This window comes from Neovison vison, chromosome X (genome assembly GCF_020171115.1).
Source record: "Neovison vison isolate M4711 chromosome X, ASM_NN_V1, whole genome shotgun sequence".
NCBI lineage: Eukaryota > Metazoa > Chordata > Mammalia > Carnivora > Mustelidae > Neogale > Neogale vison.
In genome coordinates this window covers 64,983,152-65,011,025 of record NC_058105.1, presented here as the reverse complement: position 1 = coordinate 65,011,025, position 27,874 = coordinate 64,983,152, and the positions used below count along the sequence as shown (strand labels likewise).

The window sequence follows — 27,874 nt, the reverse complement described above, 5'->3', positions numbered from 1 at the left end:
CCATTTTTTACAATGCCAAGACAAAAAGGTTCTTCACCTTTCAGTGAATGATCAAAAAACTACTTATAATTTAGTTAATAGTTGTGGACTGAGGGGCGTCTGGGTGGCTCAGTGGGTTAAAGCCTCTGCCTTCAGTTCAGGTCATGATCCCAGGGTCCTGGGATCAAGCCCCCAATCAGGCTGTCTGCTCAGCAGGGAGCTTGCTTCCCTTCCTCTCTCTCTGCCTGCCTCTCTGCCTACTTGTGATCTCTGTCTGTCAAATAAATAAATAAAAAAATCTTAAAAAAAAGTTGTGGACTGAATTTTTAAAACTTAAAATATCCTTAGGACCTCTAACAGTGTGGATTCATAAATGAGATATATTTATAGACATACATGCAGTTAGGTACTTATAAATCATTAATGGAAATACTCATTTTTTGTAGATAATTTGAGGTAATATTTGGGAAACTTTTTTCAATGATTTTCATTGGAAATGGGTTTAAATTATTCTCTACATGTTTCTTCTCTTTTTTCTGGCGAAGAGCCCTTTTTCTTGGTTACATAAGTCACACTGGACAAGGAATGCTTTCTAAATGTAGACAGTCTTCTCCTAAAGCTCCCCCCTGAAAAGAAATATAAGAGAGGGTCAAAGCAACAATTTGATGCAGCCAGAGACAAGGTTATGACCACTGACTTTTGCATTCTAAGAACAGAATCACAAGGTTTAGTTTCATTGTGTAAAAAATGAAGGTGGATGGTGCGTTGAATATGATATGGCATGAAGCTAATCAAAAAGGCAGCTGTCACAACTATGATCATTCCTACAGCTTTTTTGCGGCTTGATAGATTTTTCTTCAGTGAATTTTTAAGTAAGGTTAAAATGATCATTGTGTAACATACAATTATAGTAACAAAAGGAATGATAAATCCAACAAACAATGACACATAATGCAAGACCAAAACATAATTTTTAGCTTGATTGTCCTGTGGAGGCTCAAAGCACTTGGTATTGTTTTTCTCATCTTCATAAGTTTTGGACATAAGAAATGGAGAACTGGTCAAAATCACAAAAATCCAAATGCTAACACATACAAACCTGGCTTTCTTCTGTGTAATCAAATTAATGTTCTGTACTGGAAAAACAATTGCAATACACCGGAAAAAGCTCATGGCTGTCATAAAGAAGATACTACAATAGAGGTTGACATACAAGGCATAGGTGCTGAGACGGCACAAAAAGTCACCAAAAAGCCAAACGCCTTTGTGAACATAATAGACTACACGGAGAGGCAGTGTACACACACACAGTAGATCTGCTACTGCTAAATTAGTCATGTATACTTGGAAAGCTGACTTCTTGTGATTTGTTTTTATGAGGACATAGAGCACAAAGCTATTTCCAAAGAAACCCACAACAGAGATCATAGAGTACAAGGTGGAATACACTTGATTGCGGAAGTCATCAATAGTGTCATTGCACGTGTTGTTATTGGCAGCAGATAATGTCAGATTCCCGACTCCATCCATGTTTCTCTAGGACTGTCTCCTTGGTGCCTAAAAAATATATATATACTATATATATACATATATATATATACACACATATATATACATATATCCTTGTCAATTTTTATTAGACAATAAATTATAGGGCTTATTAAGATTTCATTTTATATTGTCATATATATACTTTTTGACCCTGGCAGGAAGCAGAGATGGTGGGGCAATAAAGAGGGATTCAGCAGCACCTTGCTTCTAGGAGAAGGGTTTGGGTCCTATAGGCATCAAGAAAACTCTTTTTCCCTCCTTTCCCACCCAAGTTTGTTTAATGGACTTCCTTCTAATCTTCAAAACCTAGCCAGGATAGCTCTGCTTTTCTTTTAAGTCATATTACTCTAGGCTATTCTGTAAATCTTCCTTTTTAATTGAGTTTTTCTATTAGATAAAATCTTTAATGATAGTCATTTTTCATAAATATAAATATCCATATATCCATCTATCTATAGCTATCTATCTATCATTATCTATCTATTGGAAGAGCATTGAATTTTCTTGGAGAATAAAATCTAGGTGAAAATACTCAGTTCCCAGAGGAGCCTGAGTGGCTCAGTGGGTTAAAGCCTCTGCCTTCGGCTCAGGTCATGATCCCAGGGTCCTGGGATTGAGACCCGAATTGTACCCTCTGCTCAGCAGGGAGCCTACTTCCTCCTCTCTCTCTGCCTGCCTGTCTGCCTACTTGTTATCTCTGTCTGTCAAATAATTAAATAAAATCTTAAAGGAAAAAAAAAAGAAAATACTTGGTTTCTTCAAGAAAAGGGCTTCCTAGGTAACATCTGCTGGTTGATGCTCATTTAATTGTTTTAATGAGGGAAAAAAGTTCCAAAGAGGTAAAAAAAAAAATTAAAAAAAAATCTGCACCATAAGTTAAGGCCCTGAGGAAAGATGTAACATAACTCGTTAAAATATACTTTCTGGGTAAGGATATTGTTACAGCTGTTTATTCTTGCTCTCTTCCTAGACTCACTCTCAAAGCCATACTATTCAATGATGCATGGTCATTTCTTTCATACCAAGAGGTTGTTACTTGGTCTAGGTTAGTTAAACTATATCAAGACAGTCAATTAAGGCATTAAACAAGCTCTGATCAGATAGCTCTAGGCCTAGGGATGAGACAATGTGAAAATAATTTCTAGTGTTCCTCCAGATTCTTTAATTCTTTAAGAAAGTGGGAGCAACTCATCAATATAGAATATGGTGGATAACCTTTTTTTGTGGATAAACTTTGATTAAAGTCTGATTTCTTGGCCTTTTACACAGTTCTTTCTCCTGAGTAAAAGAAAGTTGGGGTTTGTAAGGTGGCAAGACTGCTTGAACATGCAAGAACTCCCAACAATGGAGGGGATTGATCTTGTCCCTGAATTAGAAATAATGAAACGAAGAGCTATGGGAGTGGTTGTAGGTGAGATATAACTTCCAGGTTTACTACTGCTAAATACTTGGCTAGTTGTTTCATTTTTTCCTTTAATTGAAAAATGTCATAATTTTTCACCAAGGACTGTTGGTATATGACAAAAAACTGAGGATTAATCATTCTGAGGGTGGATACCTAAGGTCAAAGAGATAAATGAGTTGACTATTCCCAACTTCTGCATTATTTTTCAGTTTGCTTTCCAGTTACCTGCCTCTGTCACCTTTGGTTCCCTGAACTCAAGTGCAATTGTGGAAAAGAGGGAAACTGCCTAAACTTAAGTCTTTCTTTGTTAGCCCTGTTGCTAGGTTTTCCACAAATTGTGCAGTTATGATGAGGCACTAGATGGCGCTGTTGAGGTTTTTTGTTTGTTTTTTGCTATACCCTTGGAGAACTACACTTGAAAGGTGTTAGATTAATTACCATCTGTCTTTCCTACCACTATCAATCCCCACAACATCTTTCTAAAAGCTCTAGGTAAATTGTCCATATACTGGGGCTTCTTCCAACTATATCATATTCTGTTCTAAAAACTTCAGTGGTCCCTGAGGGCTTTCAGAATAAAATCCAAACTTCTTACACTATGGAGTATTATGCCTCCATCAGAAAGGACGAATATCCAACTTTTGTAGCAACATGGACAGGACTGGAAGAGATTATGCTGAGTGAAATCAGTCAAGCAGAGAGAGTCAATTATCATATGGTTTCACTCATTTGTGGAGCATAACCAATAGCATGGAGGACAAGGGGCGTTAGAGAGTAGTAGGGAATTTGGGTAAATTGGAAGGGGAGGTGAACCATGAGAGACTATGGACCCTGAAAAACAGTCTGAGGGGTTTGAAGTGGCGGGGGGGTGGGAGTTTGGGGTACCAGGTGGTGGGTATTATAGAGGGCACGGCTTGCATGGAGCACTGGGTGTGGTGAAAAAATAATGAATACTGTTTTTCTGAAAATAAATAAATTGGGGAAAAAAAATCCAAACTTCTTGGCATGGTATTTAAGGCTCTCTATAGTCCAGTTTCAACTAAATTTTCCTAGCTTCTCTCTCACTTTTCTTCTTTGCACACCCTATAATTCAATGAAACAACTATTTTACTATGCTAGGTACATGTGCTACATGTTTTCTCACCTGACTTTTTTCCATGCCATTTCTCTTGCCTAAAGTACTCTTTCCACCATCTAGGTATATGCACAAACTCGAATTACACCCTTTTTGGGTGTAAAGACTTTAAGACTTTCCTCATTCTCCTTCCACAGTAATTTCTATCATTTTCCCTTCTAGAGAACTCTAAATTTCTCTTTCAGATCAATGATTTGTATGTATATGTTATCTTCCCTTATAGACTATCTGGTTGATATATAAGAAGGCATGTCAAACAAGGCTAAGACATACGTACTTTGATCATAGATGTTCAACAAATGCTAACTGAATGAATAAATACATGAATGATGAACAAGTTTGTCATTTTAAATTATTATTTATCATTCAAAACCACTTAGAGTTATCTTTGCATTCCAGTATCATTTAAAATCTTTCCAGCCTCAGAGCCTAAAGTTGCTTCTTAAGGTATTAAGGAAGGAACTAAATCGTAATGCTAACTGTAAGATTGAAAAACATTATATCTTGACACAGAATAATCATTTGTTTTTGTGTTAAATATTATAAATTTGACATTCCAGATCTTTGAATAAAAGGTGCCAAATAAAATTGATAAATTAATGGACAGCAGATGGTCATTAGTCCCATTAATAAATTTTCCAGTCCTTACAGACCAAAATAAACTTTCCTAGTAATGTTGGTATCTTAAGTTCAACTGTTTATTTATAACTAAGTCAAATCAATGACTTGTATTAGGTCATAAAAAGAAAATTGTAGAACTTTCAAACAAGTAATGACTCATAGAAGGATAGAGATCATGTAGTCTAAGCCACTCATTTCACAAATTATGGCTTTGCTTATCTTAGACAGCATTTAATTTATTTTTATAGAATTTACTGTGATCCCCAAATAATGAGACCCACACTATATGAATTCAGAGATACCTAATTCCTATTCCTGCCTTCAAGCAGCTCAAAGTCTGGGTGGGGGGTGATAACTCAGAAGTATGGAAAACTTATAATATAGTATGGTAAGAACTATCTTAGAACAAAGAAAATGGGCTATTAATTGATCAATATAAACAAACAATAAACACAAAATTATTTTTTTTGCAGATGACAAAGGAAGTTACTTTGTTAAGATAATTTGCAAGTTGAAGAAACAAGATTGATTTGGAAAGTGGAACCATACCTCTTTCTGACACTGCAGTGCCTTTCACGAATGTTCCTAGTTAGTGGTCAGTGCTTCTTATGATGTAATTTCAGATGAAGCCTAAAATGAAATCACAAGATTGAAAAGAAAGTCAGTGACATAAGAAGGAGTCCAGAAGGGTCATGGGAACTTAGTGGCCTTAAGTACAGATCCAGGGTGTGTCATGGGACATCACAGCTTTACTGACAGATTTAGGTCTAGTTATTTGATTCCTTCCATGCCTCCTTCTTTCTTCTACTATCATTTTTACATCCCTAGGGGATGGGGGTGGAACTTTGAGTATGGACCAGGGCTGATCACAAATTTTTGTTGCTGTGTGCAGGAAGCTTCTGTATTTAAAGATGAACCCAGGATTATAAAAATATTCTCCTCTCTATGAAACCATGATATTTCCCCTATTTTCTCTTCTAAAATGTTTGTTATTAAGTTCAAAGGGGAAATAATTTGGAAGTTCATATACAAGGGTCTGTTTTTTTAGGAAAAAGCATTAGAACATTAAAAATATCAAATATATCTATCTGGAATGGCTTATGGACAGTTTTTATTGAAGGAATTATAGATCAGAAGACCTTGGGCCCTTCTCCCTAAAATCTCACAGTATCAGTTATTGTTTGTATCATTAATTTGGCATATTTATATGCCTTCAGAAATCAACTGTTTTATAGTTTTATTGTTAAATTTTCATGAGTATATGCTTCTTCTCTTCAATTAAACTATATCAGAAAATCTAATGAAGTGTAACAAATCTCCAAGAAATAAACAAATAAGGGCTTTTGTGAAATGGTAGCAATCTGAACACCCCCCCTTCCCCAATTTATATTTCCCTATGGCAATTTTCTTCCCTGAATGCGGGCACCACATAGGCTGGCCACTTTTCATTTATCTGTGGCCTAAGTACCAAAAAATAAATATCTTTCAGTTTATCCTTAGCAAGTATCAACACACCAGACTTTTCTAAAGGAACTCTGCAGAAAAAAAAAAAATCAAATGGAAAATAAAGGAAATTAAAAATATAAAATGGAGACAAGTTTTAAAAGTAGGAATACGAACCTACAGCTCTAATATTGCTGTTTGAATCCACTCTGTATTCCAATAACCATTTTTTAGATCCTCTCCAATTTATTTTCCCTTTCTGAATTTCCCTTCTTTTCCCAATAAGGAATTGTTATAGGTAACTTACTACTAGCAGTCTGGGTGAAGTATGGGCTGCAGGTGAGGAACTAGTCAAACTGAGTTGGCTTTTTATTTTTTTACTTAGTCAATAAATTTTCTTTTTTGTTTAGCTTGCCCTAGATATCTGTAATCAATAAAGGTATACTGACTGAATATTGAATGAAAAAAATCTGAGCCTAAAATTATATGATTTCACTCACCTATGGAGAAAATTAACTTCACTCTGTCACAATTTTGTATTTAGTCAAAGCTTATATTTTTTCCTAGTGTGGAAAGAGAAAGAAAGTTTGTGAGCTTCTAAGACCCATCTATGAGAAGTGTAGTTTTACCAGGCTAATGTACTAGTTATCCATATCCATGGTAGTTGTACAATTATAGTTTAGTTCATGGTACATGCACAAGAGATTACATGTCACATTGTCTGGGAAACAGTGTTTCCTCAAATTTGGGATTCTGACATATCTTCTATTATTATTATTATTATTATTATTTAGAAATTCTGAGCTTTGCATATAGCAGGCACTCAATACTTTCACTCTTTGCCTTTTTTTTTTTTTCTAGTTTCCTCGAGGACTCTTGTCTCTGACAGTAGCTTCTGCTAAAATTGGATTCTACCATTCTTATCTGGGTGATTGGGTGGGTAGACATCAGGCCAATAAGTGAAAGTGTGGATATACAATTTTTTATTTTAATTATTTAGTTTAGGTTTTATTTAGATATTTTGTTTGGGTTACCTTAAATCCATGAGTGTGTGTGTGTGTGTGTGTGTGTGTGTGTTTGTGTATTCTTTCTTCAGGCTTTAGCCTCCAATGAACCTATAACCTGGTCAAGCAAGCTCCAGTGAATGAGGGAAGTAAGAGTTTCAGAAATAATCTGACAATACAAGGTCCCAATTCACATATGATACTCTTTATTGTTGCTGCACTGGAACTACCTATAAACAAGAATGACTTTCACATTTTGTATTAAGTGTGGTCTGGGTAGAGCTGGGGATCTACCTACCTAGGCTGGTGTCTTCTATTAAGTGAGGGTAGTAATAGTACTTCTTCTTTTATTTCCGGTCAAACAAAAAGCCATTCCTCTTCCTCTCAATCCAATTTAGTACATTTCTCCATTGATGTCCTGCAGTGTTTTGTTTGTACTTTCTTGATAATTTTCATTTATTGTTTTGTGTCATAGTCATAATTCCCACCCCAATTCCACTAGATCTTAAGAGCAATAACCAAGTCTTATTCTTTCTGTATTTCATGCTGTGAACAGTTCAGTGTGTTTTAAACATCAGTTGGTTTGAATTAATCAATTTTCTATAAACTTTTAGTGATGTTTTACCAAAATCAGAGGGAATCCTTGCATGGAGAAAGACAATGAACATGGTGGAAAGTTTGTAGGACTGATAGGCCCAAGACCTGGATCATACCCTGGGCTATCGTGGATGATTAATTGTGCAAACTTGAGTAAATTACTTCCTCCCTATGATCTCTTCACTTATCTGCATTTCAATAGGTTTATATTATATATCTCCGAATTTCCTTTCAGTTTGCCATTCTAGAAATCTATGAAGGGTAGGGTATCATTTTCCTTGGTTTAAAGGAATTTTTTTCCTTGTTTAATCTTAGGAACAAAAGAGCAAGTAAGATGAGAGATCTATGGCTTTAGTGAAGAGGAACATGGACAAAAGCCTGGTTTTTAAATAATATTTTCAATAATGCAAATAATGTTTGCAAGCTTGATTTAAGACTAGTAGTTGTTCCCTGAGTTTTAGGTGAACATCTGAGAGAAATACCCCATTCCTCTTTGTTTATATTAGCTGTTCTCAGGATACAAATTTGGCCAGGGCCTCTAAAGGCAACACAGAAGTTCTAGCTTTGACAGTGGTTTCTAAACTAACTGCTAATCTTATGATGTAAAGTCGTCCCACTTTCTAGGACATTTTTCTCACTGGCCTTAGCCCTTTTGGTATATAATAACAAGTTATAACATCTCTTGTTCTGGCAGTATTATCACCATTCTTTAGATCTTCTAACAGAGAAACTTCTAAAGTCATCTTTGTTGTTTCCTTTTTGTCATCTTTCCTATGAGATGCCCCTCATGCTTGATCATATGATGTTAGGGCTGCAGGGCCAACAATACATCCATCCATATCTCGGCTAATACATGACATCTGTCCTGCAAAGTATCTAACAAGCCTTAATTTCTTTTAAATGACTATCTGATACTACATTTTACTCTTTGTTTTCTTCATTCTCTTTCATTACTGGTACTATTTCTTCACTTCTGGCTCTCCTTACCTCATACATAGATGACATAATTACCTACTTTCTACATGCACCTAGTATTTTAGCCATGCTGAACCGTTTGTAATTCCTGGAGAGGTTTTTCATACCCTATTAATTTCAGGCCTTTTTGCCTCAAAATCATCTTACACATTACTGCCACACCAGTCATTCTTTTTTAAAAAAATATTAAAATTATTCTTCACACCAGTCATTCTTTAACCTTTGGTTGCACTTGTCTTTTGGCTGCTCAAGAGCCTACAATGACTATAATAAAATCCCAGGTTATATTTCAGGCAACCTCTTCCACAATCTAACCTTAGTCTCCTATCCAACCTTCTGTCTTACAGAGAAAGATAATAATGACAGAAGCCAAAGAAGTATTAGTAGTTGGTAAAAGAAAAAAAATCCACTAGTAAGTACTAAGGAGAGCCTAGGACTGTCAGAAGGAGAGCCCTGAAATAAACTGTGGGGTCTTTTTGGATGTATAGTTTTTCAAACTAAGATGTGATGCAGAATGAAAGTGACAGCCTAATTATTGAAATAGTGACTCCTGGCCAGACTTGGGTCAGGAACAAGTTATCCTGACATGCAAATTTAAAATTCTGATTGTTTTGACAGGCATGTTCCTTGAGTATAGTATAGGGAGCCACCAAATTAAGCCAATATCCCTGCCCTTCAGATCAGTGATTTTTTTCTCCCTGAGATTATGCCTTATAGTACCAAGGTTTAAGTTGTTTTTAATGTTATCCTGTCATCATTTCCACGTATCCATGGTTTTTACCCAACTCCTTCCCCCCAGGCCTACCTCCAGCCCTGCACAACTTGAACCATATTTTGAGCAATGAAACATCTATTTTGACCTTGTTATTGATCCAATCTAAACAAATCATAAACTTTTTTTTGCTTTTAAGTAATATCTTTGGAGATAATCCAGTATAATTGATATCTCTAATAATCCTAATCAGGGGAGATGCCAGGGCCAGCTTTGATCAACAGAATGACAGGTAGGAGTTTGTTTGTGTTCTGGCCTTTCGACTCTAAAATGGTCTTATGAGATGATCTGACTTCTGAAATTTGGCTCCCAAAAGACTGTGAGAAAATTTTTAATAGTTATATTAATCTAAATTTGGGGACTTTACACTATGATTGTATTTTGTTGGACTAAAGCAAATTACAAATCTTCTTACTTGGGAAAAGGACTCACTTATTTGGGTTATTAAGTGCCCAAAAAACAAAGTAATCTGCATAAGGAAAGAGATATATATTCTATAAGGAACAGGAATATAATGTGGAAAATTCCACTGAGTCTACTATGTTTTCCAAAATAAAGGAAGACAGTGAAATAATTCAAAATTAGAGGAAAAGGAACATGGTTGATTTTAAGATAAGTTGGTTTTAAAAAATGTGTGTTTTTGAGAAAGGTAGATGTAGGTTATGGTGTTGAGGGGTAGCAGAAAATTTCTTCAGTTTATATCATGGATAAGCAAGAGGACTACAGTTGTTTAAAATATCCCAAATTCCACAAGGAGGTTATAAACTCACTTTATTTTAAAGTTTAGAATTTGAGGGGTGCCTGGGTGGCTTAGTTGGTTAAACATCTAGCTTCAGCTCAAGTCATGGTCCCAGGGTCCTGGAATTGAGCCCCACATTGGACTCCTTGCTCAGTGGGGAGCCTGCTTTTCTATCCCTCTGCCTGCCGCTCCCCCTGCTTGTGCTCCTTCTGTCTCTGTCAAATAGCTAAATAAAATATAAAAAACAAAATAAAGTTTAGAATTTGAAGAAATGTCCAAATAGAAAATATTTAGGTTTAAAAACAATCTTAGGAAGAATGTGGTCATTGATTTTTTTTTTCCAATTGTGGTCATTGATTTTAAATGTTTCCAAAAGATGAAAGAGAATGAAATTCATAAAATGATGATTGGATTTGGTAATTAGGAGGCCAGTGGTGACCTTAGAGAATAAATTTACAATAGAATATTGAGTTTAGAAAAAATATACGAGGCTTAAAACTTTTAATCGGACTTTTTGGTCTCCATTTAGATAACCATTATCAATAAAAAGAGAAAAAGGATGAATGAAGGTATATTAGTTTTCTATTGTTGTATAACAAATTATCATAAACTTAAAACAACACCAACTTATTTTCTCTTAGTTACCATGGTTTAGGAGTTCAGGTATGAGTTATCTGGGTCTTCTGCTTAGGGTCTTACACAGCAGCAATCAAGTTGTCAGCCAGAACTCTGACCTCACTGGAGGCTAAGGATCCTTTTCCAAGATCACTGGTTGTTGGCAAAATTCATTCCTTGTTTTTGTATGATTAAGCCCTGTTTCCTTGCTGACTATTGACCAGGAACTGCTCTCAGCTCCTAGAGGTCACCCTCAGGCCCATGACACATAATCCTCTTCTCTCACAAAATGGTTATTTGATTTGCTTTCTTCCAGGATATCAGGAGAGTGATCTCTCTGTTCAATTATTTCTGAATTCTTTCTATTAACTTAAGGTCTTTTGTGGGAGCTGGGGGCTGGTCTTCTTTTAAAGGCCTCACCTGATTAAATAGTGCCACCCAGGATAACTTCTTGTTTGGTTAACTGAAAGCCAACTGATTGGTATTCTAACACATGAATGAAATTCCCTCATATTTGTAGTCCCATCCACACTCAAGGGGAGTTGATTTTATAGAGTTGTTCATGAAGGAGAAAGAATCCTGGAGCCATCTTTAAATTCCACCTTCCAAAGAAGAAATGTCTAGGAGGGATTTTCTAGGGAGGAAAGTGTTGTCCAAAGGCAAGCTAGAAAAATCTACAAAGAGTAGCAGCAATAGAAGTGTGGGTTTATACATAGAAATCTAAGGATAATTGGTTAAAGTTCTTCAAGTAGGTGTTCATTTCTTCTCAGACAATTTTTTTCCTGGTAAGGTGTGAGTGAAACAGTTGTAATCGGCATATAAATGCTCTAACAGAAAAAGATGATCAGAAATCTTTGCCTAGAGTCCAGGTGAAGTCTCCTGGTTATCTTAGAGGAAAAGCTAGAAATGAAATGAAAGCTTCCAGATAAAGGCAAGATTTTCCAGTATGGAAAGAAGCTCTTTTAAAAAGGCACAAAATGCCATTAAAGAAACTCAGTGGGGAATTAGATCATCCAGTTGTTCAATATTGGGTAGCCTTTAGTGTGGAGGAACAGACTATGCCTTACTTCTATAAATGTCACAGAACAGTAATGCAGTTACATTTTTTCTCAGGAATGTATATATTTTTGAGACTTTGGCTAGTACATCCCTAGGTATCTACTCTTAGTGAATACAGTGAAATGGAAATGGATTATGACTATGCAATGGCAGATGAAAACTTAACTAAACTTAATTTAATTGAGCAAAACTCTTCTGTTTAAATTATTTGATTAATGGCTTATTGTTTGTCATGAATAGAATAAAATGAAATGTCTATTGAGTCCTGTCTAAATTACCTCAAACTATTAAATATTCAACTAAACTTACTGAGGTTGAACAGAAATTTTTTAAGGATAAGGTTGGAAACTGAATCTCTAAGTTTAACTTCTGTATTTCTATATCTATAAAGATTGGTAAAAATACAAGATCAATTTGTTGTAAATACTAAATGAGGAGCAGAAAGTTAGCAGCTGAGTAGGAGGGTCCTAGGTTTGCCTTGTCCCACAAACACAAATAGATAGTTCTCAGATTATCCTAAATACTCCAGAAACTGACTTGAAGATAGACAGAAAAAAAAAACAGAAAGGGGGAGGGGAAACATCATATTGAAGAAGGCAGGAAGTGCTGAGAGGTGGTTTAAGGAAGAAATAGACTGTGGGTGTTGTGGAGGAGAAGGGGCCATGGTCCTTGGAGAAGGGCAAGAAAGAGATGAACACACAAGGAAACGTACAAGGAAAAATTTCCCCCAAAGCCATTGGTGTGGAAAACAAGAGGGGCTGAATTTCAAGAGTTCTTACAACCAGTAGGGCTTAAAGCCTAGAATTTAAATAGTCAGCATGCTTGGCTGGGATAGACCCCTGAAAGCACTGCACTGCTCCTACAGAGAAGACAGGCAAACAACTGGCAGACAGGGTGGAAACAGCAATCTAAAGAGCACAAAGAGCACTTGGGGCACACAGTGGAGAGATTATTATTTCTTCTCAGAGCACCTCATTGAGATGCAGCATTCATGGAGATACCTCTCAGGGAAAAAGTTGCTGGCTGGCAACATTTCCCTCCTCCACCCCTCAGAGCCACCTACAGCAAATAGCACAGCATTGATAACTGGCTGCCTAAATTGCTTACACTAAGCCCCACTCCCCCGTGCTCTTGTGGAATTGCCCTTCTTGGTCACCCTTTCCCCAGTACCAGGGTGGCAGGTACCTCCACCAGAAGACTAGAACAAATCCCTCCTCACACCATTTTACAGACCAGAGAATTTTGCAAGGCTTCAGTTACAGTAGAGGTGGTGACAAGTCTCATTGCATAAGCAGACAAGAGCACGATTAGCTAGAATTTTCCACAAAGGCCAGGGACCAAACACTGCCCACAGCAGTCAAGGAAAACCTCTGCAGATGACAGACTTGGAGGTTAGAGAAGCCAGAACAGAACAACAGAGAACACACAACACACAACACACACTGGAGTTACTTCCTGAAGCACCAGGCCCTGGGAACTACATGATCTTTTCTCCACAAGGCCATTACTTTCAGGAGCAGGAGATAAAACCATTTTTTCTAACATAAAGAAGAAATGTGAGACAAAATGTGAAGACAGAGGAATTTATCCCAAAAGACAGAACAAGATAAGGCCACTGCCAGAGACCTAAGTGAAACAAATATAAGTAAAATGTCTGATGGAGAACTTAAACAATGATCATAAGGTTACTCACTGGGCTTGAGAAAAGAAGACATAAGGGAGACCTTTACCATAGAGATAAAAGAGTCCAAAAAGAATCAAAGAGATGAAGAATGTAACAAATGAGATTAAAAACAAGTTTCATTGAATGAACAGGAGGCTAGAATTGGCAGAGAAACAAATTAATGACCCAGACAAAGTAATGGAAAGCAATGGAACTGAACAAAAAGGAGAAAGAAGAATTATACAAAATAAAAATAAACTTAGGGGACTCAATTACTCCATCAAATGTAATAACATTTGTATTATAGGAGTCCCATAAGAAGAAAGAGAAAAGGGGGCAGAATATTTATTTGAAGAAGTAACAACTGAAAAACTTTTCTAAGAGACATCCAGATAAAGAGACACAGAGAACTCCCATCAGAATCAACAAAGGTAACACCAAGACATATTGAAATTAATTTGAAACGTGATAAAGAAAAAAAATCTTAAAAGTAGCAAGACAGAAGTATTCCTTAACTTATAAGGAAAGACCCATAAAGCTAGCTGGAGATCTATTAACAGAAATTTGGCAAGCCAGAAGGCAGTGGCATGATATATTCAAAGTGCTGAATGGGAAAAATCTGAAACCAGCCATCTTCTACCCAGCAAGACTATCATTCAGAATCGAAGGAGAGATAGAGTTTCCCAGACAAATAAAACCTAAAGAAGTTTGTGACCACTAAACCAGCTCAACAAGAAATATTAAAGGGGGCTCTTTAGTGGAAAGGAGAGACCAAACGTGACAACATAAATGCAGGAGACACAAGAGCAGTAAAAATAAGTGTTTCTGTAAAAATTAGTCATGGGACTCACACACAAAAAGGATATAGAATATAATAACATACACCAAAAATGTGACAAGTAAAGGAAAAAGGAATGGGTTCAAATGTGAATGATCATCAACTCAATATCGACTCCTATGTACAGAAGAGGTTATATACATGTATAATGGTAACCATATATAAAAAAACCACTAAAAGATATGCAAAGAATAAAGAGAAAGAAATCCAAATATATCACTAAATAAAACCAGGAAATATGAAAGAAAGACAAGAAATGAACAGAGAAAATCTCTAGAAAAAAACCACAAAAAAGTAATAAAATGGCAACAAATACCTATCTATCAACAATTACTTTGATGTAAATGGATTAACACACCAGTCAAAAGACATAGGGTGTCAGAATGGACAAAAAAACAAGACCTAAGTATATGCTGCCAACAAAAGACTCATTTTAATTAATTAATTAGTTAATTAATTATGTTATGTTAGTCACCATACAGTACATCATTAGTTTTTGATGTAGTGTTCCATGAGTCATTGTTTGCATGAAACACCCAGTGCTCCATGCAATATGTGCCCTCCTTAATACCCATCACCAGGCTCACCCATTCTCCCACTCTCCTCCTCTCTAAAACCCTCAGTTAGTTTCTCAGAGTCCATAGTCTCTCATGGTTTGTCTCCCCCTCCGATTTCCCCCCCTTCATTTCCCTCTTCCTTCTCCTAATGTCCTATGTGCTATTCCTTATGTTCCACAAATAAGTGAAACCATATGATAATTGACTTTCTCAGTTTGACTTATTTCACTCAGCATAATCTCCTCCAGTCCCATCCATGTTGCTGGAAAAGTTGGTTTTTCATCCTTTCTGATGGCTGAGTAATATTCCATTGTGTATATGGACCACATCTTCTCTATCCATTCATCTGTTGAAGGGCATCTTGACTCTTTCCACAGTTTGGCTATTGTGGACATTGCTGATATGAACATTAAGGTGCATATGGCCCTTCTTTCCACTACATCTGTATCTTTGGGGGTAAATACATAGTTGTGCAATTGTTGGGATACAGTATAGCTCTATTTTTAATTTTCTGAGGAAACTCCACACTATTTTCCAAAGTGGCTGTACCAATTTGCATTTCCACCAACAGTGTAAGAGGGTTCCCCTTTCTCCACAATCTTTCCAACAGTTGTTTCTTGTCTTGTCGATCTTTGCCATTCTAACAGGTGTAAGGTTGTAATCTCAATGCAGTTTTGATTTGAATTTCCTTGATGACTAATAATGAACAGTTTTTTCATGTGTCTGTTAGCCATTTGTATGTCTTCTTTGGAGAAGTGTCTATTCATGTCTTCTGCCCATTTTTTCTGACTTGATTATTTGGTTTTTGGGTGTTGAGCTTGAGAAGTTCTTTGTAGATCTTGGACATCAACCTTTGTCTATAGTGTCCTTTGCAAATATCTTATCCCATTCTGTAGGTCGCCTTTTTGTTTTGTTGACTGTTTCCTTGCTGTGCAGAAGCTTTTTATCTTGATGAAGTCCCAAAAGTTCATTTTTGCTTTTGTTTCCCTTGCCTTTAGAGATGTGTCTTGCAAAAGACTCATTTTAGACCTAAAGACACTTTCAGATTAAAAGTGAAGGAATGATGTGTTTGCCTGTTTCGTGTGTGTTGAGTTTGAGGAGTTCATTGTAGATCCTGGATATCAACCTTTTGTCTGTACTGTCATTTGCAAATATCTTCTCCCATTCCGTGGGTTGCCTCTTTGTTTTTTGACTGTTTCCTTTGCTGTGCAGAAGCTTTTGATTTTGATGAAGTCCCAAAAGTTTAATTTCACTTTTGTTTCCTTTGCCTTTGGAGACATATCTTGACAGAAGTTGCTGTAGCTGATATCAAAGAGATTACTGCCTATGTTCTCCTCTAAGATTCTGATGGATTCCTGTCTCACGTTGAGGTCTTTTATCCATTTTGAGTTTATCTTTGTATATGGTGTAAGAGAATGGTCGAGTTTCATTCTTCTACATATAGCTATCCAGTTTTCCCAGCACCATTTATTGAAGAGACTGTCTTTTTTCCACTGTATATTTTTTCCTGTTTTGTCAAAGATTAATTGACCATAGAGTTGAGGGTCCATATCTGGGCTCTCTACTCTGTTCCACTGGTCTATGTGTCTGTTTTTATGCCAGTACCATGCTGTCTTGGTGACCACAGCTTTGTAATAAAGCTTGAAATCAGGTAACGTGATGCCGCCAGCTTTATTTTTGTTTTTCAACATTTCCTTAGCGATTCGGGGTCTCTTCTGATTCCATACAAATTTTAGGATCATTTGCTCCAGCTCTTTGAAGAATGCCGGTGGAATTTTGATCGGAATGGCATTAAAAGTATAGATTGCTCTAGGCAGTATAGACATTTTAACAATGTTTATTCTTCCGATCCAAGAGCATGGAATGGTCTTCCATCTACTTGTGTCTTCTTCAATTTCTTTCATGAGTGTTCTGTAGTTCCTCAAGTACAGATCCTTTACCTCTTTGGTTAGGTTTATTCCCAGGTATCTTATGGTTCTTGGTGCTATAGTAAATGGAATCGATTCTCTAATTTCCCTTTCTGTATTTTCATTGTTAGTGTATAAGAAAGCCACTGATTTCTGCACATTGACTTTGTATCCTGCCACGTTGCTGAATTGCTGTATGAGTTCTAGTAGTTTGGGGGTGGAGTCTTTTGGGTTTTCCATATAAAGAATCATGTCATCTGCGAAGAGAGAAAGTTTGACTTCTTCATTACCAATTTGGATACCTTTTATTTCTCTCTGTTGTCTGATTGCTGTTGCTAGGACTTCTAATACTATGTTGAACAAGAGTGGTGAAAGTGGGCATCCTTGTCTTGTTCCTGATCTCAATGGGAAGGCTGCAAACTTTTTCCCATTGAGGATGATATTTGCAGTGGGTCTTTCTTAGATAGATTTGATGAGGTTCAGGAATGTTCCCTCTATCCCTATACTTTGAAGTGTTTTAATCAGGAACGGATGCAGGCAAACACATCAAAAAATGGGAAGAAGATATTAACAGACACTTCTCCAATCAAGACATTCAAATGGCTATGAGACACATGAAAATATGTTCATCATCATTAGCCCTCAGGGACATTCAAATTAAAACCACATTGAGATATCACCTTACACCAGTTAGAATGGCCAAAATTAACAAAACAGGAAACAACATGTGTTGGAGGGGATGTGGAGAAAGGGGAACCCTCTTACACTTTTGGTGGGAATGCAAGTTGGTCCAGCCTCTTTGGAGAACAGTGTGGAGATTCCTCAAGAAATTAAAAATAGAGCTTCCCTATGACCCTGCAATTGCACTCCTGGGTATTTACCCCAAAGACACAGATGTCGTGAAAAGAAGGGCCATCTGTACCCCAATGTTTATAGCAGCAATGGCCACGGTCGCCAAACTATGGAAAGAACCAAGATGCCCTTCAACAGATGAATGGATAAGGAAGATGTGGTCCATATACACTATGGAATATTATGCCTCCATCAGAAAGGATGAATACCCAACTTTTGTAGCAACATGGATGGGACTGGAAGAGATTATGCTGAGTGAAATAAGTCAAGCAGAGAGAGTCAATTATCATATGGTTTCACTTATTTGTGGAGCATAACAAATAGCATGGAGGACATGGGGAGTTAGAGAGGAGAAGGGAGTTGGGGGAAATTGGAAGGGGAGGTGAATCATGAGAGACTATGGACTCTGAAAAACAATCTGAGGGGTTTGAAGGTGGGAAGTTGGGGTACCAGGTGGTGGGTATTATAGAGGGCACGGTTTGCATGGATCACTGGGTGTGGTGAAAAAATAATGAATACTGTTTTTCTGAAAATAAATAAATTGGAAAAAAATTTTAAAAAGGAAAATTAATAAACAAAAAAAGTGAAAGAATGAGAAATTATAACGCAAATGGATGTGGAAAGAAAGCAGGAATAGCAATACTTATATGGAACAAAGTAGACTTCAAAACAAAGACTTTAACAAGACAAAAAATGATGGGCACTATGTTATAATCAAGGGGGCAATCCAAACAGAAGATAAAACATTTGTAAGTAATTATGCACCCAGTATGGGACACTGGAAACATATAAAATAATTAATAACAAACACAAAGGAACTCATTGGTAATAACATAATAATAGTATGGACTCTAACATCTTACTTACATCAATGGGCAGGTCATCTAAGCATAAAATCAACAAGAAAACAATGGTTTTAAATGACACATTGGACCTGATGGACTTAATAACTATATTAAGAACATTCTATCCTAAAAGTGCAGAATACACATTCTTTTCAAGTACACACAAAACATTCCCCATAATACATCATGTATTAGCCCTAAACACAAGTCTCAACAAATTCAAAAATATCAAGGATATACCATACATTTCTTCTGACAAGAATGCTATGAAACTAGAAGTCAGCCACAAGGAAAAGTTTGATATGGAAACTAAAGGAACAGTAGAACAGATCAATGAAACTAGGAGTTTGTTCTTTGAAACAATTTATAAAATTGATAAAATTTTACCCAGACTTATCAAGAAAAAAAGAGAAAGGACTCAAATAAAATCAGAATGGGAGGATAAGTAACAACCAACACCAAAGAAATACAATCAGAACATTATGAAAACTATATGCCAACAAATGGCATAACCTGGAAGAAGTGAATAAATTCCTAGAAACATAAAAACCACCAAAACTGAAAAAGAAAAAATGGAAAAACCTCGATACAGAAAGTCAGCATAGAAATTGAACTCCCAAGAAACAAAACTCCAGGAGCAGATGGCTTCACAGATGAATTCTGCCAAATATATAAAGAAGAGTGAATATCTATTTTTCTCAAACTATTCTCAAAAAATGGGGAATAAAGGAAAACTTCCAAATTCACTCTATGAGGCCAACATTACCCTGTTACCAAAACTAGATAAAGACACCACTAAAAAGAGAACTAAGTGGCGGGGGTGGGGTGGGAGGTGGGGGTACCAGGTGGTGGGTATTATAGAGGGCACGGCTTGCATGGAGCACTGGGTGTGGTGAAAAAATAATGAATAATGATTTTCTGAAAATAAATAAATTGGAAAAAAAAAGAGAACTAAGTGATGAGAACTAAATGAACTAAATGAAGCAAATGAAAATGAACATAGACACAAAAATCCTCAATAAAATACTAGTAAACTAAATCCAACAATGTATTAAAAAATATTGTTCACCATGACCAAGTGGGATTTATTCCTATGTTGTAAGGATAGTTTAATATTTGTATTATTTGTATTATTACACAAATACATGTATTTGTGGTCTTTCCAAACTTTTCCTTGTGGTTGACTTCTAGTTTCATAACATTCTTGTCAGAAGAAATGTATGGTATATGGTATCTATCAACATGATACATCACATTAAGAACATATCTCAGCACAATAAAGGTCATGTATGAAAACTTTTCACCTAATATCATCCTCAATGGAGGAACAACTGAGAGATTTTCTGCTAAGGTCAGGAACAAGAAAGATATGTCCCTTCTTACTATTTTAATTCAACATAGTAATGGAAGTCCTAGCTATAACAATAAGAAAACAAAAAGAAATAAAAGATATTGTAATTGGCAAGGAAGAAGTAAAACTTTCACTATTTGCAGAAGACATGATATTCCATGTGGAAAACTTGACTCAACAAATAACTGCTAGATCTCATAAATGAATTCATTAAAGTCACAGGATACAAAATCAACATACAGAAGTCTGTTTCATTTCTATACAGCAATAATGAAGCAGCTAAAAGAGAAATTAAGGAACCAATTTCATTTACAACTGCTGCAAAACTATAAGACACCTAAGAATAAGCCTAATTAAAGGAATAAAAAATATGTATTCTGAAAACTGCAAAGCACTGATGAAAGAAATTGAAGATGACACAAAGAAATGGAAGACATCTCATGCTCATGGATTAGAAAAAAAAGTACTGTTAAAATGTCCATATTACTCAAAGCAATCTACACATTTAATGCAATCCCTATCAAAATACCAACAGCATTTCTAGGGTGCTTGGGAGGCTCAGTTGGTTAAGCGTCTGACTCTTGATTTAGGTTCTGGTCATGATTTCAGGGTTGTGGGATCGAGCCTGGCATTAGGCACCACACTTAGTGGAGAGTCTGCTTGAGATTCGCTCTCTCTCCTTCTACCCACCCCCCCACTGCTCATGCTCTCTTTTTCTAAAATAAATAAATAAATTTAAAAAATACCAGTAGTATTTTTTACAAGACTAGAACAAACCCACAATTTGTGTGGAAACCCGAAATAGCTAGAGCAACCTTGAAAAAGAAAAGCAAATCCAGAGGCATAACAATTCCAGACTTAAAGTTGTATTACAAAGCTATGGTGATCAATATGGTACTGACACAAAATAAACAAATAGGTCAATAGAGTAGAATGGAAAACCCAAAAGTAAACCCACAATTATATGGTCAATTAAAGCAGCAAAGAATTTCCAATGGAGAAAAGACAGTCTCTTCAACAAATGGTATTGAGAAAAATGGACAGGAACATGCAAAAGAATGCAACTGAACCTCTTTATTACACCATAGATACAAATAAGTTCAAAATGGATGAAAGACCTGTGAGATCTCAAACCAGAAAAATCTTAGAAGATAGCAGAGCAGTAACTTCTTCCACATTTGCCATAGTACCTTCTTTCTAGATATGTCTTCTCAGACAAGGAAAACAAAGTCACAAATAAATTATTGGGACTACATCAAAATAAAAATCTTCTATATAGCAAAGGAAATAATCAACAAAATTAAAAGGTAGTGTGTGGGAGAAAATATTTGCAAATGACATAACTGATAATAAAACTCAATACCTCCAAAATGAATAATCCAATTAACAAGTGGGCAGAAGATATGAATAGACATTTTTCCAAAGAAGTCATAGACATGGTGAACAGGTACATGAAAAGATGCTCAGCATCACTTATCAACAAAGAAATGCAAATCAAAATTACATTACAATGAGATATCACTTCACACCTATCAGAAAGGCTTAAAATTAAGAACTCAAGAAACAACAGATGTTGCTGAAGATGTAGAGAATGGGGAACCCTTTTGCCCTGTCATAGGGAATGCAAACTGTTTCAGCCACTGTGGAAAACAGTGAGGAGGTCCCTCAAAAAGTAAAAAATAGAAATACTCTATGATCCTGTAATCTCACTAAAAGGTATTTGCCCAAAGGATGCAAAAACACTAATTCAAAGGGAAACATGCACCTTGATGTTTATAGCAGCATTATCTACAATAGCCAAATTATGTAAACAAAAAATTTATGGGAACAGCTCCAAAATTCATGATCAATGAATGGATATATAGTCAATGAAATATTATTCAGTCATAAAAAAATGAAATCTTGCCATTTGCAAGATGGAGTTAGAGAGTATTATGCTAAGTGAAATAAGCCAGTCAGAGAAAAACAAATACCATATTATTTCACTCATATATGGAATTTAAGAAACAAAACAAATGAACAAAGGGAAAAAAGTGAGAGGAAAACCAAGAAAGAGACTATTAATATAGAGAACAAACTAATGGTTACCAGAGGGGAGTTGGGTGGGGGGAATGGGTTAAGTATGTGTGGGATATTAAAGAATGCACTTGTGATGTCACCAGGTGATTTGTGGAGGTGTTGAATCACTATATTGTACACTTGAAACTAATGTTACAGTGTATGTTAACTGATTGGAATTTAAATAAAAACTTAAAAAATTAAATAAGAAAAAATATTAAGTACTAGAAGTATTAAGAGGAAATTAAGCTGATTTTGTAAAGAGAAAGGCTGATTTAAAACTTAAATCCTATCCTTTGTAACACTCAATAATAAAGCAGAGAAATGTGGTATAACTCTACAACTTACTACTTTATGCCTAATATTATATTCAATTTATTAAGAATATATTCTAAACCTCTATTATTTCTGTTTATGTACTTGGCTCAGCTCTTCTCATCCAAAGGTTTTAGGGCAGGTACTATGATTTCTCATCTTTGTTTTCTCAACAAACTTAGTTCAGAGTTTGGACATGGTAAGCCCTCAGAGATGTTAATGATTAGTATTGAATTGGCAGGAATATGAGAATGATAATTGATCTGTGTTGGTCTGAGACTAATAGAAGCCATATTTTACAGGTTTGGCCTTGGCCTACCACTGTTACTGATATCCTCAATAATAGGCAAGGAAACAGAATTATTATTTTATGCAGATGTTACCAATGTACAGGTAGGGGTTAGAATTCTAAATTACTTTGAAAAATTAAATGTGTTAGAAGATGTAACTAAGGTGAATGCCCAATAAGCCTGTGTAGTTCCTTCCTTCTTTCCTTCCTTCCTTCCTTCCTTCCTTCATCTATCTATCTATCTATCTATCTATCTATCTATCTATCTATCTATCTTTCTTTCTTTCTTTCTTTCTCTTCCTTCCTTTCAAGTTTTTTTTAAAAAAAGTTCAGGTTAGTTAACATATAGTATAATATTAATTTCAGAATTGAAGTAGAATTTAGTGATTCATCACTTACATATAACATCTCGTTCTCATCACAAGTATCCTCCATAATACCCACCACCCATTTAACCCATATCACCATGCCCACCTCCCCTCCAGCAACCCTCAATTTGTTCTCTGTAGTTAAGAGTCTATTTTATGGTTTGTCTCTCTCTTATTTTTTTCCATGTTCATCTGTTTCATTTCTTAAATTCCACATATGAGTGAAATCATATGGCATTTGTCTTATTTTGCTTAGCATATTTCATTTAGCTTATTACATGTTTCACTTAGAATAATACACTCTCTAGCTCCATCCATGATGTTTCAAATAGAAAAATTTTATTCTTTTTTTATGGCTGAGTAATATATTCCATATAGATATGCCAAGACTTTTTTTTTCAATTTATTTATTTTCAGAAAAACATTATTCATTATTTTTTCACCACACCCAGTGCTCCATGCAAGCCGTGCCCTCTATAATACCCACCACCAAACTCTTCAGATTGTTTTTCAGAGTCCATAGTCTCTCATGGTTCACCTCCCCTTCCAATTTACCCAAATTCCCTACTCCTCTCTAATGCCCCTTGTCCTCCATGCTATTTGTTATGCTCCACAAATAAGTGAAACCATATGATAATTGACTCTCTCTGCTTGACGTATTTCACTCAGCATAATCTCTTCCAGTCCCGTCCATGTTGCTACAAAAGTTGGGTATTCATCCTTTCTGATGGAGGCATAATACTCCATCGTGTATATGGACCACATCTTCCTTATCCATTCATCCGTTGAAGGGCATCTTGGTTCTTTCCATAGTTTGGCGACTGTGGCCATTGCTGCTATAAACATTGGGGTACAGAAGGCCCTTCTTTTCACGGCATCTGTATCTTTGGGGTAAATACCCAGGAGTCCAATTGCAGGGTCGTAGGGAAGCTCTATTTTTAATTTCTTGAGGAATCTCCACACTGTTCTCCAAAGAGGCTGAACCAACTTGCATTCCCACCAACAGTGTAAGAGGGTTCCCCTTTCTCCACATCCCCTCCAACACATGTTGTTTCCTGTTTTGTTAATTTTGGCCATTCTAACTGGTGTAAGGTGATATCTCAATGTGGTTTTAATTTGAATGTCCCTGAGGGCTAATGATGATGAGCATTTTTTCATGTGTCTGATAGCCATTTGTATTTCTTGATTGGAGAAGTGTCTGTTCATATCTTCTGCCCATTTTTTGGCTGTGATCACCAAGACAGCATGGTACTGGCATAAAAACAGTCACATAGACCAGTGGAACAGAGTAGAGAGCCCAGATATGGACCCTCAACTCTATGGTCAATTAATCTTCGACAAAACAGGAAAAAATATACAGTGGAAAAAAGACAGTCTCTTCAATAAATGGTGCTGGGAAAACTGGACAGCTATATGTAGAAGAATGAAACTCGACCATTCTCTTACACCGTACACAAAGATCAACTCAAAATGGATAAAAAACCTCAACGTGAGACAGGAATCCATCAGAATCTTAGAGGAGAACATAGGCAGTAATCTCTTAGATATCAGCCACAGCAACTTCTTTCAAGATACGTCTCCAAAGGCAAAGGGAACAAAAGCGAAAATAAACTTCTGGGACTTCATCAAAATCTGCACAGCAAAGGAAACAGTCAAAAAAACAAAGAGGCAACCCATGGAATGGGAGAAGATATTTGCAAATGACAGTACAGACAAAAGGTTGATATCCAGGATCTATAATGAACTCCTCAAACTCAACCCACACGAAACAGGCAAACACATCAAAAAATGGGCCAAGACTTTTTTTTTTATCCATTTACCAGTTGTTGGACCCTTGGGCTCTTTCCATAATTTGGCTATTGTTGATAATGCTGCTATAAACAGTGGGGTCCTTCTGAATCAGTATTTTGTATCCTTTGGGTACATGCCAAGTAGTGCAATTGCTGGATCATAGGGTATTCTTGTTTTAACTTTATGAAGAACCTCCACACAATTCTTCACGCTGGCTGAACCACTTTGCATTCCCAAAAAGAGTGTATGAGGGTTCACCTCCCTCTGCATCCTTGTTAACATCTGTTGTTTCTTGTGTTCTTGATTTTAGCCATTCTGACAGGTGTTAGGTGATATCTCATTGTAGTTTTGATTTGTACTTCCCTGATGATGCGTGATGAGCATCTTTTCATGTGTCTGGTGGCCATTAATTATGTCTTCTTCAGAAAAATGTCTATTCATGTCTTCTGACCATTTCTTAACTGGATTATTTGTTTTTGGGTGTTTTATAAAAACCTTATAGATTTTGGATACTAACCTTTTATCAGATATGTCCTTTGCAAATATCTCCTCCCGTTCCAAAGCTTACCTTTTTTGTTGATGGTTTCCTTCACTGTGCAGAAGCATTTTATCTTGATGAAGTCTGAATAGTTTATTTTTGCCTTTGTTTCCCTTACTTCAGGAGACAGATCAAGGAAAAAGTTGCTACAGCTGATGACAAAGTGGTTACTGCCTGTGTTCTCTAGGATTTTGATGGTGTTTTGATTTTGTGTTTCTGTGTATGGTGTAAGAAAGTGGTCTAGTTTCATTCTTTTGCATGTTGTTATCCATTTTCCCCAACACCATTTGTTGAAGGGACAGGTTTTTTTTTCCCACCATTGGACATTTTTTTTCCAATTTATTTATTTTCAGAAAAACAGTATTCATTATTTTTTTCACCACACCCAGTGCTCCATGCAAGCTGTGCCCTCTATAATACCCACCACCTGGTACCCCAACCTTCCACCCCCCCGCCACTTCAAACCCCTCAGACATTTTTTTTCTACTTTGTCAAAGATTACCGTAGACTTGAAGGTCCATTTCTGGGTTCTTTATTCTGTTCCATTGATCTATGTGTCTGTTTTTGTGCCAGTACCATACTGTCTTTTTTTATATATAATTTTTTCAATTTATTTGTTTTCAGAAAAACAGTATTCATTATTTTTTTACCACACCCAGTGCTCCATGCAATCCTTGCCCTCTATAATACCCACCACCTGGTACCCCAACCTCCCACCCCCCCACCACTTCAAACCCCTCAGATTGTTTTTCAGAGTCCATAGTCTCTCATGATTCACCTTCCCTTCTAATTTACCCCAACTCCCTTCTCCTCTCTAACACCCCTTTTCCTCCATGCTATTTGTTATGCTTCACAAATAAATGAAACCATATGATAATTGACTCTCTCTGCTTGACTTATTTCACTCAGCATAATCTCTTCCAGTCCCGTCCATGTTGCTCCAAAAGTTGGGTATTCATCCTTTCTGATGGAGGCATAATACTCCATCGTGTATATGGACCACATCTTCCTTATCCATTCGTCTGCTGAAGGGCATCTTGGTTCTTTCCATAGTTTGGCGACTGTGGCCATTGCTGCTATAAACATTGGAGTACATTATATTACAAAGCTGCTGTCATCAAGACCCGATGGTACTGATGGCCCTTCTTTTCACGACATCTGGGGGTACAGATGTCGTGAAAAGAAGGGCCATCAGTACCATACTGTCTTGATGACAGCAGCTTTGTAATATAATGTGAAGTCCAGAATTATCATACCTCCAGCTTTACTTTTCTTTTTCAAGATTGCTTTGGCTATTCAGAGTCTTTTGTGGTGCCATACAAATTTTAGGATTGTTCTAGCTCTGAGAAAAGTGATGGTGGTATTGTGATAGAGACTGCATTAAATGTGTAGATTGAATCTTATAGACATTTGTACAATATTTGTTGTTCCAATCCATGACAATGGAATGTTTTTCCATTTCTTTGTTATGAAAGAAATTGAAGATAAACACACAAAAATGGAAATTCTTTCATAGTGTTCTAAAGCTTTCAGTACAGGTCTTTTACCTCTTTTGTTAGATTTAATCCTAAATATCTCTTGGTTTTTGTTGCAGTTGTAAATGGGATCAATTCTTTGATTTCTCCTTCTGCTTCTTCATTATTGCTATGTAGAAATGCAACGGTTTTCCGTATGTTGATTTTGTATCTTATGACTTTGCTGAATTTGTGTCTCAGTTCTAATATTTTTTTGGTGGAGTCTTTCAGGTTTTCTACATTGAGAATCATGTTGTCTGAAAATAGTGAATGTTTGACTTCTTCCTTGCCAATTTGGATGCCTTTTATTTCTTTTTGTTGTCTGATTGCTGAGGTTAGGCCTTCCAGTGCTATGTCAACTAATAAAGGTGAGAGTGGACATCCTTGTCTTGTTTCTCACCACAGTGTAAAAATTCCCAGTTTTTCCCCATTAAGGATGATATTAGCTGTGGGTCTTTCATCTGTGGTCTTTATGATGTTGACATATGTTCCCTCTATCTCTACTTTATTGAGGAAGTTTATCAAGAATAAATGCTGGGGGCACCTGGGTGGCTCAGTGGGTTAAAGTCTCTGCCTTCAGCTCAGGTCATGATCTCAGGGTTCTAGGATTGAGCCCCGCATCAGGCTCCCTGCTCCATGGGGAGCCTGCTTCCCCCCACCCTCCACCTGTCTCTCTGCTGACTTGTGATCTCTGTCAAATAAATAAATAAAATTAAAAAAAAGAATAAATGCTGTTTCTTATCCTTTCTTTTATTAATGTGGTGTATCTCGTTGATTGATTTGTGAATATTGAAGCATGCTTGCAGCCCAGGAATAAATCCCACTTGATTGTGGTGAATAATTCTTTTTTTTTAAATAATTATTTTAATGTACTGTTGGATTCAATTTGCTAGTATTTTGTTGAGAATTTTTGCATCCATGTTCACCAGGGATACTGGCCTGTAATTCTCATTTTAGTGGGGTCTTTGGTTTTGTAATCAAGGTAATGCTGACCTCATAGAAGGAGACTGGAAAATTTTCTTCCATTTCTATTTTTTGGAACTATTTGGAAGAATAAGTATTAACTCTTCTTTAAATGTAGGGTAGAATTCCC

General features: G+C 36.3%; 1 protein-coding gene across 1 annotated transcript in view; it reads right to left on the bottom strand.

Annotated features, from left to right (window-relative positions):
• Positions 1–278: 278 nt before the first annotated feature.
• CYSLTR1 (cysteinyl leukotriene receptor 1) overlaps positions 279–27,874 on the bottom strand; it is a 41,657-nt gene continuing 14,061 nt past the window's right edge. Inside the window, exons 2-3 of the mRNA XM_044235033.1 lie at positions 5,241–5,321; positions 279–1,536 (exon numbers count right to left, since the gene is read on the bottom strand). Of these exons, the coding sequence (XP_044090968.1) occupies positions 487–1,509 (1,023 nt within the window). The 5' untranslated portion in view covers positions 1,510–1,536; positions 5,241–5,321 and the 3' untranslated portion in view covers positions 279–486. The remainder of the gene's footprint in view (positions 1,537–5,240; positions 5,322–27,874) is intronic.